Source organism: Aythya fuligula, chromosome 22 (assembly GCF_009819795.1).
Source record: "Aythya fuligula isolate bAytFul2 chromosome 22, bAytFul2.pri, whole genome shotgun sequence".
Lineage (NCBI taxonomy): Eukaryota > Metazoa > Chordata > Aves > Anseriformes > Anatidae > Aythya > Aythya fuligula.
In genome coordinates, this window is record NC_045580.1 from 7,002,161 (window position 1) to 7,020,439 (window position 18,279).

An 18,279-nucleotide genomic window follows, 5' to 3' on the forward strand; every position below is an offset into this window, starting at 1 on the left:
GGGCCATGAGAAAGTACTTTGGATCAAGAAGATAAGCTACTGTTCTTACTCTGCACAAAAGTAAAGGGCAATGGAATCTGACTAAATTTACCAAAACAGCAAAAGTAATGCTTTTAAAAGCAACCACCCCCAAATCACACATAAACTGCATTACCATAAATTACCAGAAGGACTCTAAGCTTAGTGAAATTGAGACCCATTTATTTAGTATTTAAGCAGCTAAGAATGAGGTGATATCACACATGCAATACCAAAGCATAATTTAGCAACCAGCGGAGAGTGCGTGGGGAAAAGGATTCTCCAAAGTGACACCTTACGCCCCAAGTGTAGAGGATTATTTCTATTTTCTCCTAAATACTGAGTTCCGACACCAACTAGAAAGTAGAGTAGGTGATCCATTGTTCAATAATTAAACAACAAGGGACTTGCCAATAGGAAAGGGCAACATCGTTTATTAAGGTAAATACAATCTCAGCAGAACTGTTATTTTTGTAAGCCTAGATAATAAACTTCTTTCTCCTGATATTTACATCGATGTTGTTTCACTGGCTTCTTTGTAGGATGAGTACACACTTTTGAGAAGTGGTTGAACAGGTTATCTGCTTTGAGTTACTTTTATTAAGAAAAGAAGAAGCTATTCAACAGCAAGGGATATTAACAGCTTATACGAAAGCTTTCTTGAGGACTTCAGATGCTATGCACATATTTCATAGAGGAGTTCAGGATGGCCATGCCATTGAGTTCACGTAGTTGAACAATATGCCTGAAAAGACAACAAAAAGGTTGCTCAGAGATATGAGCTGACTAACAACAGAAGTTTTTAGCCACCACTGCTCTGCTGTACCCCATGACCAAACCATCCAGGATTTTTAATGCTACATTTAAAGTAACAGGACAATGTTTCTAAATTATTATTCCCCACAATAAAGGAAAACATAAGTTCTATATAATATTTGACAGTTGTTCAAATAGGTGAAATTTCAAATTAACAGAAGCAACTAAACAAGGTCTTTCCCTTTCGTATCTGGGGAGCGTTTTGCAAATCTCAGAGCAGATAGTTCAGCTATTGCTCATCTGAGAACTCCAGCAGGAGCAAAGTACTTCAACTTCCAGAACCTAAACGTTATCCTTTGCTTTCTTCAGTGGTTCTGCAGGAATAGTAAGTGTGCTGAAATTCAATTCTACCAGAATGCAGCTCGGTGTCCAACTGACAGTTTGCAGCTAGCTAGGACTTGGCACACTCTTGGCAGGCAGCAGCACAGGCATTCTTTGCTGACATTTATACTTTTGTTTTGCGCTCATTTCTCTGACCTCTACAGAGAGAACACCGCTTCTCCCATTCTTCCAGCAGAAGCAACATCAAACAATGTGAAATAAACTGAAGGAATAAACTTAAATAAGACAACTAAGAACACAAAACTCCTAAAGCAAATTTGTGTGGACAGTACCACAAATGGACATTCCATTGGAGGAAGAGTGATACATTTCACAGGATAGTTAAACAAACGCCTCATCTGCTCTGTACCTGCCAGGTCTATGGATGGCATTGACATTCTATTTTGGCATTACTAGATTTCCCTATTTTTCCTTTTTTTTTTTTCCCTCTTTTTATTTTTCCTCCCAGCAGGCTCTAGTTCCCAAATAAGTTCCCATGTCAGTTTTGCAAGAATTATCGACTAGTAACAAGTGAACAGTGCAGAAGAAAAATATTTATTTATGGAATACCTTGGTTCAGCGACACACAGCTTCCCCAGAGCAATTGCAGCATTTTCCTGCACTGAAGTTCTTGTAGCATCACCACCAGCGTGTTTCAACAAAGTCATCACAACATTGGAATTCAGTAAGGATGTTGCTGCTCCAGGAACTACGAGGCACTGGCCAAGGCAGAAAGCAGCATTTCCCACAATGATTTCATTCTCTGAGTCCAAGAGCTTCAACAGCACACTGAACCCTGTGAACAAGAGTGATTTTTTGTACAGAAAGCACAGACTTGTTCAAATAGCACTGATATTTTCTGTTGCCTTTACCTGAACTACGCGAGAGCAAGCATTGTTCCATGGAGTGTATTTTTCTAGATTTTTTTTTTTCTAGAAAACTTTGAAGAGCAAGGGAATTTCTTAGCAAGGTTCAAGGTCCAGTCCTACTTCACCTACCTATACAGTTTTCTCACAAAATTCAACCTACACTCTACTCTCCATTTGTTAAGTGTTCCCCTGAAACTGAACATGCCACCTTTGTTGTTTGCTAAGGGATATTGCGCTGAATTTGAAAAAGCAACCCCTCTCACCCTACCATACCAGCAAACCAGGAACAGGGCTGAGATTGTGGAAAGAGCAGGTGGGAAAAAAAGGAAAAGGAACATAAAAAAGCTCTGTGTGTGTGTATAAATGTATGCTTAGCTTACACAAAGCAGCTCAGCTCCCTGTACTTCTGTAACCTACACTAACGTACAGCAGCAGACTATTTGGGCTATACTCCTGACACAGAGTTATACAGTGGCTGCTGCTGGCATCTGTGAACAGAAGCCCCATCTCCTCAGGCCATACAGTCTAGGAAGAGGCTGCTTTCAAAATAAGATACACCCATGGCCTTCACATGCATCAAGTCTCCTTGGGGTTACGTAAGTTTGATTTTATTTGCTTTCACGTCCCCATCTGTTCTTCCTAATCACATTAGGCTTCTTCACTTTTCTGCTGCAAAAATACCTTCTGAAGAGGGAGGGCTGCTCCAGACTGCCACAGTGGTACCAAAACTGGCCAGTGAAGATGAACTAACTGGCCCAGCTAGAACACCATTTCATGTCACAGGCTTCATAGCTTGATTTCAGTGAGCTCCTAGCAGCAGAGCTATGTCTGGGTTGGCAAACTGAGATGACAGAAATAGTGACTTTTCAAAAGATGAATATCCAGAGTTTTGGCAAAAGCAAAGAGAATTGCTATCACTAATCTAAGGTAATGTAAGCTTCATCTGCATATGACAGTGAAACTAATTTAGGGTGTACAAAAGGAAGACGGTGCTCTGAGAGGCTTTTAATGAGTGTAAATCCTTAGGGTTCAAGTTGAACTACATGAGCTGACAATTTCTTGACAGGTTCAACCATTTAGATAACATCGAAGTATTCTCAGTTGTAATTGCATAAGCATTAATTGAACCTGGATTTTAAAGCCATCTAAGTAGTGTTATACCAAACAACTAGAGCAAATATTAGTAACTCAAAAATACTCCAAGACACCTACCTGTCTGATACTGCCATTCCATCTCTAGACACATTTCTTTTTACTATGAAGCCAAATATCCACATATAAGTTGAAGCAAACTATAAACAATCTCAACCTCTTGAAATCAGATGTTACATTTTAGAAAAGTAAAGCAGAGTTTCTCTACCTCAGGCTCATTATCTGATGTGCATGTTTCCATCCACACACAGAGCTAAGGCTCATTAAGCACTATGTCAGGCCATGTTATTCAGAAAACATGGCTTAAATCTTGCAAGTGTAAAAGTGTTCAGTTGTGTTCTAGAGGAGAAGAAAGTAATTGGATGATGCTAAGATTACATCTCTGCATTCAGCCTCCAATTAATGAAGTTGTCACTTACTTTTATCTGACTTCACCACCTCTTCTTGGGCTTGTCTGTTACTTCTTGTGCAGATGGAAAGAGTCTTTATAGCGTAATTGGATGTGATCTGTCCTCCAGCCTAGATTTTGATTAGAATAAAGTGTACACTAACAACCATACAGTCCATGCCCCAACTTGCTCAAGGTTACAGAATAGCTTAGGTACCATGGATACAGTTACTCCTTATATCTAAACCCAAATACAAAATTAAGACCTTGGTTCAGTAGGTATCTCAAGATGAACAGATTCCGAAAACTAGGACAAGAACGTCTCCTCCCTGCCAACAACATGCATACACAATTCCCTGAAACTCTGAAGCCCAATTCCTTTCAAACTAACAAATCTTCTGATGCTGGTTAATTAGTAGAGTTAAACTGAGCACAACAGCCTTTTTCTAGACTTATTTTATCCACTGGATAGCAGGACTGCAGCATCTACACCAGCCTGGGTGGATACTCATTCCAATAAATATACAGCTATACAGCAAAACAGTGTCTACAGATCAATGTATGTATATATTTAGGGATAAATTCCTCCCTGGCTCAATTCAACACTCACTGGTAATCAGGGAAAAGGGTTCCACTGCCTTTCAGTGCTCAAAATTTGACCATCCCTATTTTAAGCTTTAATCCTCCAACTGAGCCTGCAGTAGTGGATTCTTAAAATTTGCACGTCCCTGCAGGTAGAGCTGTGGACAGGTAGAAGCAACTGGCTCACATATAAACCACTGAAAAATTTGGGCTACAGAATACAAGGGGAAGCCGAGGCTCAAAACTACTCAAAATTGTACTTGAGACCACCATTACCGTGATACAATGGACAACATAGATGAAATACATGCAGTCAGTGTGACTGCACGTGTCTTTTTCCTTAAAAAAAGAAGGCTAAACACAGGTTTTTTTCATGGACTATAATAACAAAAATAAAGTGAAGTCAGTTGACACAATTTACCTTCAAGAATTTGATCATTTTCTTCACCACCCCTTCTTTCACTACTGCTTCTACTGCCAAAGACGATGCCGGCAGGACACGACTTAACACTCCAATGGCTCTCTTAGCAAGAACAGTGTGAGAGGGGAAAAAAAAAAGTAATTTACTTATACAGACAATTTTATTTAAGGCATTTTTACATTTCCTTTTCGCAAATTGTTGAATAAAAGAAAAGTAATTAAAGTGATAAAAGTAGAAGTTTACAGGAATATGAGGAACATTCAGGACATGGCTTTGTTATTGCTTACTGGAAACTCAACTCAGCACAGTTTCTAAAAATTCAGCATACAGAGAGGTGAGACCAAACCAAGATCAGGACAACCACTGGCATACTTATTTATTGAAACAAGTACCTAGTAGAAACCAGCACAGCACTGCTGGCATTGAGGAGTCAAAGTAATTGCAAGTAAAGCAGATCAGTACAGTTCGTTTTAGTTCAGAGAGGTGAACTGACTTCCAGCTGAGACCACATCTGCTTCTACCCATTTGCCTTGAATAATTGCTATCTGTGGGAGTTACACACCATTAATAGGAGTACAGCCTCCTAGGAATGATTCACATAGAGGAATTGTAAAAAGAAACAGCTGTTAAACACCCAAATTGTTCTTCCTCCTTTGCTTCTCCATTGATTTAATACTTTATACTGAAAATGAGCCTAAGGATGAAATCTTTTGTATGAGCTTCTATTTAACAGATTTCAAGGGAACGCTGAAACCTCTTGCATTAAATGGAGTACCCAAACCCAAATAACCTAAGTGGTATATTATTTCTTTAGTAATAACAATACTCAAAACTCATCATAGGCTTTATAGCCTGAAGTACAGGCTTCCACAAGAGTTGCACTGGGCAGTAGCTTGCACTGTAGTATTCAGGACAGATCATCTGTCAACCCTTTCTTAGTCTACAGGTATCTACTTACAGTCACAATTCTTCCATCCTTGTCCCCAAGGAGAGACATGCATCTGCCACTTATGTCCACAGCAAAGCACTGAAAAAGAGTCAAGAACTCAGGAACAGCTGATTGCCAGAAAGCATTAAAGCAGAAACAGGTTAATAGACAAATTACTCTACACGAGAGAACCCCGTGGAGGTTAGGGCACACACAGTTCTATGTTAGTAACAGTTCAGCACCGTATTGGAATGTTCCTATATAGCTTCATAGACTCCTATCAGGCCCATTTACAGGGACAAGGGAAGAAGATGCTCCAACTGCTCAAACAATTCTGAATCTCCAAGAAAGCGATCATAACAAGAACGCTACCAAAGAACGTTCACAGATCTTGCATACCTGGATGATCGCATTTGATTCAAGCAGTAAGTTCATCATTAGGCCCAGCACTGCAAACAAACATTCCTGATACTTGGGAGTGTTCACATCAAAATATTCATCCTGTGCACAAAGGAGAGAAAAGTGCAGTCAGTTCAGAGGTTGAGGATGTGAGCTTCTTCAGACTCCTCTGTGCGTTCACCTACTGACCAATGTTCCCCCACGTACTACAAACTCCAGGGCAGAACAAGTTCTGTGAGCAGCAGTGACAACAACATCTTTTTGATACGGATTTGTTCTTGTGCGTGCTTTGCTTTGAAGCTTCTGATGTGTAGCAAGTTGACAAGATCCTTTCCCAACCCCTGAATTCTTCTGTTCCTGAGGACTGAGTTCATATGGCATCCTTACCCTGAAAGGTGCTGCCTACAATAAGGGACCACTCGCTCTCCTCCACCCATTTATTGAGCCACCACTTAGGTGAACAAGGGACTGCTTTGACACTTCCTATCATGCTATCAGATATAAAGGATATCAGTCAAGGGTCCAGGACAAGGGGAGGCAGGCAAACACGATCACACAAGTGCCATTTTCCTAAGCAATTGGGTTGAAAACAGTGTTGTAGGGAGCCATCAAGCCTCCTTACCACAAGCTTTATGCAGGCTTGCCAGCACTCTTTGCAGTCAGCCATCTGCATTCGGATGACTGTATCTGCGCACAGATTCCCCATGATGCCAATGCACTGGGCAAGTGCTGCCTGGTTCACCATCTTGGCAGAGGTCTAAAAAGAGAAATCAAAAAAGTGGAATATGAAATTAAGAACAAATGACAGGAATACCTATATGTTGTTTGGTTACCTCCCTGTCTGGGATTCCAGACTCTTTCTTGCCTGTATTAAATCCAAACTGCACAAACTTTGCAAATCAATGCCATTTTCACAGCTAATCTTCCACTGAAGTTCTGACAGTCCTACGACTCAGGAAAAAGTGACTGGCTTCTGTAGCCCCTAACCTTGAACCTCTTACTTGGGCCACAGAACAGAACAACCTCTGCTTCAGTTGCAATTCCAGGAAGTTACGTTCAAAAGGAGAGAGCAATAAGCCATATGAAAGTGGTATAATGACTGCATTTTCTTGGTGCTCAGCTGGAGAAGTGGAAATTCCTGAGCAAAGTGGCAATGTTTACTTTCCAGCTGCACCTGCACTTCTGCAACAGAACCCGTCTCCACTGTCATCTTCCTTCTTCCTGAGGATGAATTTCTGTGTCAACAGTATTTTAAGTTTGTAGTTTAAGTAAGTAATAACCAGAGAAGGGATCTGAACAACCCAACATGTTTTACTCGTAGACTAATGAGATCTTTTTACCCTGATCTCCTCTTAGGAGAATACAGAATAAGCCACTATCCAAGATCTAATTAGTTAGTGACAGTGGATTAAAGTCACATCACAAAAAGAGTAAAACAAAACTGGAGGGTGAAATCATTGCCTGACAGTTTCCAGTGGGAACCTGCAGCCAAGTCTAGAGCTTTCACTTAATAGGCAACATGCAGAAACAGCAACATGTAGAAACCAAGCACTAAATATTGAAGACAGAACATTTTCCTGAGGGAAGTATATGACAAAATTGGATTTATTATGCCTACAGAACTAGAAGTGTAACTACTGTAGTCCTGCCACAGAGGAGTTCTGTCTATGAGCAACTGGCTATAGAACTGGAAGGAGTCAAGCTGTGTTACAGGAGACTAAATGAGAGATACAGAAACTGAGTCTTTTCATACCAGTAACTGGGTGAATGCAGGTAAAACACCTGTGGAAAACATGATGCGACACTGGGTTTTGAACCTGTTGGGGATAAAGAAAGCCGTATTCGGACACTTCGAGCTTTAGACCGAAGTCACACAGAAAGGCAACAAAACAGGAACATCCAGAGAAAGTAAAACAAGTCAACAATGTACCCTTGCAGCAAAGCCCAACAGCCTGTATCATTAGGTCATTTAGTACATTTTAAAGCACAACTTATAAAAACAAAGAAATGCAAGTTACTTCTCCTCTTGAGTTAAATCAGACAGTATATTCATGGCACTGCTAGCTCTGGCATCAGTGTTTTTGACGAACATCACCAATATCTGCAGCCATCTGTTATTAAAAAAAGAAACAAAACGGACAAAACTTGCATCAGCTCTAGCTTAATAATTAAAGATCGAAATTGTACTTTAAGTGTACCAATAGTTTATACTCTTATGATCTACTCTCCTTGAACTCACTAGATTTTGCCCAGGTTTTATGTACTAGGCCCTCCAAATATGTTTAGCCCCTAGGATTTTGGCACTGTATTCTCCCACAACGTGATACCTTTTTGCACAACCACAAGTGCTGTGTTCCATCAGCATCAGAACATTTTATCAGCATCTAAGCTTCACAAGGCATCTGAAGCCTAGATGCTTTGCTACTGACAAAAGTCTTAGGAGATGGACAAGTAGAATGTAATAGTCAGGACAGAGAACACTGTCAGCATAGCCTAGTACTGAAGAGCAGATTGTAAAGGCTCACGTGGAAGGTCAGTGATGATTGCATGGCTTAAAAGGACATGCTGAGCAAACCCAACAGTCCATGTGTGTGTATGGGTCAGAAAGTGTAAATTTACAATCTTTATAGGAACAAAGAAAAATTCATCTCCTGCCTGAATAAAAACATCCTACCAGTCACCTTTTGAGCTTCTGGAGCAGCATGCTTGCTGCTATGGGATTTGGAGCTGCATGGAATTTACAGGACTTGAGACTGCAAACCCATAACCTCTGCCCCACGATAAGCACTTCTGCAAACATGTGCTGGCATTTCTAGGTGCTCCCCTGGTGAGCTGAAATTCCCTGCTGCTCTTCTCCAACTTTGTAGTTTGGTGATAGAACCTATAGTTATAAGTTATCTTCTGAACATCCTAAGTCTTTTATAGCAGTCAAACCCAGGATCTCTTTCAGAAGTTGCCTGGAGAGCTTTCAGGCTCCTGATATTCTAAAGCAAAGTAATATTATTTGCCTCTTTTAAGCTTCCCCTTAGACATGGCTCATTTCTTTAGCCTTTCTTGCAAGGAAAAAGGTCTTGTGATTAATGTTGTATATTATATAGTGAAGTGTGTACATCTGTTGGAGAATCTTTTCTATTCACCCGACTCTTTAAACCATTTAGTGCAAACCGGTACATTAAAATTTCTCCTCTGCTTAACTGTAGAATAAAATAGCAGGACAATAGCACAGAGGTAATAGACTGTTTCTTTCTCCACTCAGTGAGTCATGGCAACATTGAATAATCATAAATGCCAATTACCAGATGAGGAGCGATTCGCAGCTTGAAATCATGAGCTATGAAGAGACAGCAATGTAAGCTCTTGCTGGAGTGCTAGACAAACACACACTTGTAGGTTTAAAAAAAGGTAACTATGCCTCAAAATTACGTTAATGTCCTCAGAAATAAGCCCTTTCTACTTAGCTGCACAGACCTCTGCAGGTACAGTGTTTACTAAAGCTGTTTTCTCCATATGCATAACTTCCACTTTTGCTCAACTAGGCCTAGCCCTCTAGAGCAGAACCCTCAATATCATTATATTCTTTTCAGAAAGTCTGACACTTATTTATTGCTCAATGTGTTTGGGATTTTGATATTGTGCAATGAGCTTGGGATCTCTGAACCGAGGGATTAAGCAAGCTTAGCTGAATTTTAGTTGCATTAACTACCTGGATAGGTCCTGATGCCTGACCAACAATCTCCTCCCATTCTCATTCTCTGAGTAGAGCATGATTAGTGCCAACGTCTCCTTTTGGATCTCCAATACACCAGAAGCAAGTAGTTTTGACAGCTGTGCATTCACATCAGGGTGAGTCAATAGAAGCCGTTGATTTTCTTCTGAAAGCAGAGCACATCTAAGAGCAATGTCACACATGATAAAATCCCCATTATTTGACACTTTTTTCTCTCTAGGTGTTGATTTAACCGGTTTAGTATCTTTATTTCATCCACTAATGTGCTCATTCACTCTGACACGTTCACCTTGCATAACATTCCTGCAGAGCAATGGTACAGTAGAACTCACTAATCTGCTCTCAGCCTCATGACTTCATCACACACACACGTGTTGGAATTTCTGCTCTCACACACTACATGGTACCTGCTCTGGCACCATGCATTGCTTCAAAGGAACAGACACCGGAACCGTGAGCACAAAGTGCTCCTCTCAACAGATCTGTGTCAGCTGCCTGCAAACTGCTATCAGCCAGGCTGTTCAGGCACAATAGCACACTGCCCCACCAGGCAAACACATGTAGCTGCACATGAGTCTTTCTTCTAGCTACTTTTAAGAATATAAAGCAAGTTTTCCTCCTACCATGCTGCATGAATATTCCCTTGGGCATCAGCAGGACCCCAGCCGAGGTGCAGATACCAAACTTTCTGTATTGCCCTCCTGTGGCAGTCTTGCCACACCAGCGGCCACTTTGCTACCCTGGCCCATTTCTGGGCTGCCTCCAGGCTTCCTAGAAATACAGGCTAAGGCTGCCTAACCAGTGACTGCTTACTGTGAATGACAAAGGAATTCACCCTTCTCTAACAGCACTTCTACACAGCCCTGATTTCACTGCTGTAACTGCTTAAAAAAGATAAAATTATAGAAATGATATTATCTTAAGAACCAGCAATAATCACAGGGAATTTACTTTCTGCCCCTTCAGTAAATTTAAAATGTTTATATAAATAGACTCTAAGTTTTGTCTCATGATAGAAAGAAGCACCACTGCCGTGGTTGCTCTTAGCAGCAAACACCCAACGCTTGTGTTTGACCTGTAAATCTTTGTTTACAATAAGGTCTAGACCCAAGTGCCCTGGGAAAGTGATGTTCGTGCCAAACAACTATTTTAGACACAGCAAGTGCCATATTAACAGTACATTAACAATGATTAATGTTGGTTACACCGTTTTACCATTCCCGGCGCAGACAGCTTGCCAAAGGAGGAGAAGAGAAACAGACAGATCCACTTCAGCGATGTGTTTTCTCTCTGCACAGAAGCCCCTAAATTAGAAACGAGAGCTTGTAAAAAGAACTAAGGACCAATGAAACAGTTACGGTTAGCTCTTTGGCAAGGAAAAATATCAGTAAAGCCTCACACAGATGAGGATCGCTATATGAACATTTAAGCTTATAAATCCCAATACTAGCTTATTAGTTCAACATTCTTAGGACTCCCAGACTTGTTTTCCCCAGGACCTCCTCTGAGGCCAGATTTATGAACTACTAACTCTACATGACCCTCAACATACACAGACCCTACACAATCACTGTAAACCACAAGTAATGAATTCAGTTCTGCACTGAGAAAGTTGTGGCTAGCCAGGGCGTACAAGCTTGGTGCCAATTTGGAATTATGCCTCAGGAGAAGAATAGCTCTCATGCCTTGTTTAACCAGATCGTGCTGCTCCAAACCAACTTAGCTGTGCAAAATTTTCAGAGCACAACTTCTGCAGAACTCTTATTTGTTTATATCATCTGTCTGGAACTGACTCAGATATACATTCAGACAGGAGATTCCTTATGAGGCAAAGATTAGAAAGCAATTTAGGTAGGTATTAGTCAGATTTAGTTTTTATTTACCAAAATGCAGTATAATACCTGCCAAGAAAACACAGCAGCAGAAGATACAGGTCTCCAATCCTATTCCTGATTACAGGACTGAGGCTATCTACTGACATCAATTAATAGCACCAGGGAGGCCAGTGAGCATACTTAAAGTGACTAACTTCTTACATCAAATGTTCTTTTATAGAAAGCTTTTACAAAATTGCTCTCACCACTAAAGACAGGGTAACTGTGCAGAAATAGGAGATCAGAGACAGAAGCAGGAACTCAGGAATTCTGTCCACTGCATCTAAGAGAGCACTATTTGAGTCAGATATAAGCCAGTCTTCAGACATTAAAATCAGTTATTCCATTATTATGTGATCATTTCATCTGCATTTCATGAGGTGATTGTGTTTCTTGAAAACAATATTTTCATTTCCTTATGCTGTAACATGCTACTGTTCTCTTTTGGAGAGCTCTTACCGTCTTATGACCTCGTTGTCATTGATGATACTGAATCCATTGTTTGTTCTAAATAAAGTTTGCTCAGTGCCTGAAAAAATTTCAGAGATAAACAAGTCAGCTCTATGAGCCATCTGGCTGATGCATCACAGTGAAGCCAGACACCTGCTCTTCTGTAATACAATGTTGAAGGAAAAGGTCACTGGATCAACAGCTTTGGGGAAAGATTGTTTGCATCATGAAAAGAAGAGAAAATCTTCAAGAAAAATACTTGTAGAAATTGCTTTGAAGCTCAAGACTACTCTAATTCATGCCTGGTGCTGTAAAAAATGATCGACTTCACATTAAAGGCTTTTGAGGAAGGCTTAAAAATGAGAACAGCTTTGAAAATCCATACACTTTAACAGAGATTTACCTACTTAAAATAATAAATACCTCTTAAATGACCCAAATCCTTTAGGAAGTCTCAACAGCTCTGCGACAATATCAGTTTAGATGTTTAAAAAAGAAATGAAAGTAAAAGATTTACTGGCCATAAATTTTAAAATATCAAACACTGTTGATTTTATTTTTTTCAGAGGAACAGGGCTTTTGTTCCTTTAAAAACTACTCCACTTGTATTCATCTACTTGGATTACAACTCCCATGACCAACCACCTTTGCATCAAGTACTCACGATCTTTCACAGCTCCTGTCAGAGCTTTGATGCCTCCTGCATAGAAGAGGATATTCTGGTCAGGCCTGTCAAGTTTCTGCAGCAATTCTTTTACTGACAGAGCTGCAAGTTTCCCAGACAGAAATTCCTTCATTGCTCTGTCTTCTTCTTTCATTCTTTTTTCCTCCAAGTTCACCTCATTTATACAATCTTAGCAGTCAAAAGAAAACAAATATTTGGTTAAATATTTAGATCAGAAAACAAGGGACAACAGTATAAGAATTTATATTTCTTACCTTTAAACAAACTTTCCTTTTGGGGATCAATTTCCAAGATCTTCTGGTAACACTGCCTAGACTTAACTCAAAAAAGAAACAGATGCTTAATTTACGGTAAAAATTGGAAGATGGTAAAAAAAAAAAATATTCTAGTCAGAATCATGCTGTTTAAGCTCAAAAGTTCTTGGGCTACTGTATTTAAAAAGTCTGACGAATAACATTTATGAAGCAAGGCAAATCAAAACTTTTTTTTAACCAAAAGCGTGAGAAGAATATTATCATCAGTCCCTAAACCCAAAACAGCAGTAGCCTGCTATTCCAAATTAGAAGGAAAAAAGTCAAGTACATACCCAGGAACATGCTGGTAGGAACAACAACAAAGTTCCAGTGACAAAACAGCAAATAAGGCATGAAATGAAAGTTGCAGGAACTCTAACTATCATCTATGGCCCCCTGCTACCAAAACCTTGCCACGTAAACCCACTACAAACTTGTATCTTGTTAGCATGCTTGGAATTAAACACATCACTAAGCTTGGGATAGCAAGAACTTTCTTCACAGACCAAACTGCCAACAACCCTCTCACAGTGGACTTGCGTAGACTTCTACAGTCCATCCTCTATAGTTATTTCTATTAGAATAATTTCTGAAAGCTTTCCTCAGCAAGGCTCTTTATTAGTTTTTGAACCCTTTTTTGTTTGTCCAATGCACAAGACCACAAATTAGTCCCTCTCACTCACAATGTCACACTAAAATCCAAATGAAGCATGGTCTCACAGCCACAGGATTTAGTCAGCTTACCTCACTGTAGTGCTTCAGGGCCAGGTGAGCTTTCCCCATTAGAAAATAGGCTTTAATACATTTTTCACTGCACTGTGATAAAAAGGAATTATTCATAAAGTATTTAGAAACTTGAGACTAGAAATACTCTTTCAGATTCCTAATTAATAAATAAAGGTTGGACTTGATCTTAGAGGCCTTTTCCAACCTACCTGATTCTATGATCTACTAGAGACATCTAAAGTTTATATGCTGAATTAGTACTCCCTGGTACTAACTTCCCTTCTGCGTGCAAGGAACACAGGCTTTGGTCTGGTTAAACGCTGCAAGCTGCTAATTGCCAATATCCTTCCCACAAAAACTTACCCAGAACAAGTTAGGTAATGTTAAGGCCTGCATCAATAAGTCTGTAATCACAGAACTTGTATAACACAATTTCCAGATGTGTTTTTAACAATTCTACCATAAATAAAATGAGTAGTAATTTCCATTAGCTGTACACAAATAAATAAATAAAATTGTTGAAACATCTAACTCAAAACTAACAATCCAGGTGACCTTTTACAGCTTAATTATGTGTCCAGAATAGTGATTTCTTTAAATAATGCTGCCAGTATTATTAATAATCTGTTAATCGTGTTGTACTCATGGGCATCACCAGTGTAACACAAATGGATTCAGCTTTTTGGCATTTGATGTAATATTCACCTTTTCCACCTGACATCAATACTTGCTCTTTGTGAGCTCAAAGACTTGCTTCTTCCTTCTCCGAAGGATAGGCAAGATTATAGTTATAGTTTATTGTCACTTCAAACTTTCTTTTTTTTAATGACAAGCTCCTAAGAGCTAAGAATGCTTCTGCATACAGGCAGCACTGAAATATAAACTGCCTTACAGCATTCAGGTTAACTCAGGATGCAGAAGTCTGTGCAATACCACCACATAATTCTATTTCCATTTGCAAGCTGTCTCCATATTGTCAGCTATACACACATCCTTCCTCTGAGAGCATTTAACCTGATCATAAAACACAGATTGCTGAACTTACCTTCAATGCCCATTCGCAATCACCAATGGCTTTTTCATATTCATGCGTTTTCAGGTAGGCCTGAAATACAACCAAGGAAGTCCGGAGATCAGAATTAAAGTATGTCAAATGATTACCACTAACTATTGCACAAACATTAGATAACCAGAAAAAAAAAAATTACACTGCTGATATCCCTAGCTATTGACTTAGCAGGATAACTGCTAGCTGTTTTTGAACTTTTCCATTTCACTGGAGTTTTCAATTTAGAATACATGTAATAAAACAAAATTTAAAAAGAGGCACATGAATTAGACCAGGCAATAAAAGAATGCAAAGTAAATGTTAACATTCTGCAATTATAAAAGTGACCCCTAAAAAAAAAAAAAAAAAAAAAAAAAAAAAGCGCATTTAAACAAAACTATACTCCATAATGATTTTTTTTCCTCCCATTTATTTTTAGGGGAACAGGGATTGACCTGGGCCACATCCAAGAAGGAGGAGACATGAATATCTCCCCAAGGACTTGCCCCTGCCAAAGGGAAGGTTCCTGGGAGCGTCAGGTACTTTAATCAAGAGCAAGGAGTTTACACCTCTAATCATCTTCTTTGTGCAACTCTTCCATAAAGTGTTTAAAAAGATTAAAAACTTCAGTCTGTACTGCCCTGCTGTTAACTTCTAGCCACAGAAAAATTTACTGTTGGTAGTATTGTAGCAAAGCAGAACTCACTAATTCCTGGAAGTGGAGAATGGCCATGAAAAACTGCTTGCACTGCACTTTAAGCCTCTCCATAAGGCAACAGATATTACCTTTTAGGAAATCACTTAAGTAACAGAAAAATCCTTTTTGGATTCTATCCTGGCAATATAATACTGAAAACAGGACACTGGTAGCTCACTTTCACGTGCAGACCTGTGCTCTGTTGGTATAGAGTTCCTGCTTGTCTTTCAGTTTTTCCAGACCTTCAGTGTATCTCTGAATGGCTGTGTCATAGTCTCCTTTCCTGAAGGCATCGTTTCCCTTCTCTTTCAGAGCTGTAGAACAACACACATGCATTCAGAATAACATTTTGGCATTTATTTTTGTCCCTAAAAATGGTGACTGAGGAAACAGAAGCCATATTATCCTGTTGGAATAATCATGAAAATTCCAGTCCAGCTCCACTGCAGCTATCTTTGTTAGTCATTATTTGCAATGGACCTCTGAGCTCTTTGGTGTCCATCCCTCTTTTAAAGAGGGAACTGTTTGTCTTTGCCTAGTCCACCTCTCAAGCACTGAAACTTCCTGCGTCCATCCCAAACCCTTACCATAAGGACATAATGGAGAAGAATAGGCTGCAACACTACATGAAGTATACAACCCTGTTATATCCAGCTAATCGGCACTGCCCACAGGACCACTGTCTCAGAAAAGCAAATCATTGCCTCAGTGTACCTAAGAATTGCATTAACAGAGTAGCACAACAGACTCTTAATCTTAAATCATCCTAGTTCCTGCTAGGTAGTGTCTGAAGGAATTAGCTAGAAAAGCCTTTAGCACTTACTGTTGGCTAAGCGTTCATTTCTTTTCCTTCGTTTAGCTCGTTCTTTTGCATCCTTTTCCAAAGCTGCCAGAAAGCCATCTTTGAGACAGAAAAGTTGGTGGTATTTTAGTTACAGAAATAAAAATACAAAATAATTGCTTTATTAAAATCAATCTGTAGACAAGAAAGAAGTAATTTCTAGGGGATTTCTTCATAATTTCTCTACATACAGAAGCTTAAGGGATTATTTCAAAAAGTAAAATTGCAATGCGAATGTCACGCAATCACACAAAAAGACCATCTTACCTTTCAGGATTTGCATACTTGCCACAAAGTAGCTCATGTCTAGATACAAGCTTGTTTCTTTCTAAATTCAGAATACCAGCTTTGTACATGAGACTAGAATATGATGACAAACTACACCAACAAACTTCCTACCTACGAACGAGTGCAACCACACTTAAGTTTCTAGATGTGACTGAATTCTAAAGAAAAGTTATCTTGGATTTTAGGGGGAGTGGAATTGGGTCTTGCATGAGCAGCAATCCTCACTCCAGTTCTGCTAAAACAGATGGAAGAGTTTCTAAACGCTAGAGGGAACACTGTCCTACCTGGATTCACTGCCTCTGCAGTTGACACGTCCTAAAAAAAAAAAGAAATACAGCACACACGTGTACATACACAGATACTTCGGTAAAACAGCAAAAGAACGTGTGGTTAAATTGCTCAAAGCTACAGGGGCTCTGAAGTATCTTGACTGACTCACATTAGGAATATCAGTTTGACACTTTACCAAGAGATGGCAAGGATGGACTTAACTTCTTCCAGCATTACCAGAAAGCTTCTGTATGCATCATTAATGAGGCAGGTCACTAAAATCCAGACCTCTCACATGAATCACAGCCTAACGAATTTAGCAAAAAGACTCTTGTGTCTTCAACTGGTTTAACTTACATGGCTAAAATCCCTGAAGTGCCAGTAAAAGCTGGAAGTTAGAGCAACTCAACACTTGCATCTACCTTGAATAAATCAAAGGGAAGTACTTTGTATCATTAGCAGCCTTAAGACAAAGTCAACATGACATCAACTACTTCCCAATAAGATAGCTAGGGAACAAAATAAAAAAAGGTTAAATTCAGAACAGACTTTTATGTATTGTTCTTTTTTTTTTTTTTTTTTCTCTTCTGGGTAAGGTATGTGAGTTAGTATTATTTGAAAATGCCTGAAATGCATACAGCTTTAACTCTAAAGGGAAAAGCCCTTACAGAAGCCCGCGTGTTGATGACTGTCCTGTTCACCGTAGTCTTGCTTTCTTCCTCCTTGCCGGCCTCCTGCTCACGGAGCCTTTTCTCTGTTTCCACAATGGCATTTTCCTTCACAGCTGGGTCTGGCGAGTTCAAGTCCTGAAGTAAGTTGGCTAAAAAAGGGATAAAGAAACCAATAAAGGGATAAACAAACGGCCACCCCGGTCACAAAGCGGCTCCGGCCACCAGCGAGGCCTCGCCACAGGGCAGATTTTTCCCTTTTTTCCCCTTTCCTGCCCCATTTTCCCTACCCAATTTTCCTTCAGGTGCCCTGCCCGGATCCCCCTGGCGCCACCCGGCCCGGCCCCACTTACTGATGTCGTCCACGCGGCGTAGGAAGCGCTGGAAGTCCTCCTCCTGCTGCCCGTGCAGCATCGCGGAGCGGAGCGGGGCCGGGGCCCAGCGGTGCCCGCGGGCCGTGAGGTGCGCGGCGGCCTCGGCGTTGTTATGGAGACCGCGCCCCGGACGCGGCGGCTGCAGAAATGGCGCCTGGGGGCGGGGCTCTGTGAACAGCGGGGCGGGAGGGAGGCGGCCGCCATTTCACGGCCCCGCAGCCGGCTGCGGGGTTCACAGCCCCGCGGCCCGGGCTTGGTTGCCACACAGAGTCACGGAGTTATTAGGGTTGGAAAAGACCTTCAAGGTCAGCTGGTCCAACCACCCCCTACTACCCATGTCACCACTGAGCCATGTCCCCAAGCACCACGTCCCCCTTTCCTTGAACACCCCCAGGGACGGTGACTCCACCACCTCCCTGCGCAACCCGTCCCGATGCCTGACTG

At 40.5% G+C, this 18,279-nt stretch overlaps 1 protein-coding gene across 1 annotated transcript; it reads right to left on the reverse strand.

The window, feature by feature from the left end:
• Positions 1–435: 435 nt before the first annotated feature.
• On the reverse strand, positions 436–17,926 carry TTC12 (tetratricopeptide repeat domain 12). The gene is made up of 21 exons (XM_032201991.1): positions 17,815–17,926; positions 17,462–17,613; positions 16,808–16,838; positions 16,218–16,295; positions 15,587–15,708; positions 14,695–14,754; positions 13,668–13,739; positions 12,885–12,945; positions 12,610–12,798; positions 11,955–12,024; positions 10,837–10,925; positions 9,598–9,766; positions 7,913–8,005; positions 7,648–7,711; positions 6,517–6,651; positions 5,895–5,996; positions 5,526–5,594; positions 4,568–4,669; positions 3,596–3,695; positions 1,726–1,951; positions 436–763 (listed from the first exon to the last, which is right to left on the reverse strand). Exons 1-21 carry the CDS (start codon positions 17,873–17,875, stop codon positions 688–690), a joined length of 2,121 nt encoding a protein of 706 aa, XP_032057882.1. The 5' UTR covers positions 17,876–17,926; the 3' UTR covers positions 436–687.
• Positions 17,927–18,279: the final 353 nt, after the last annotated feature.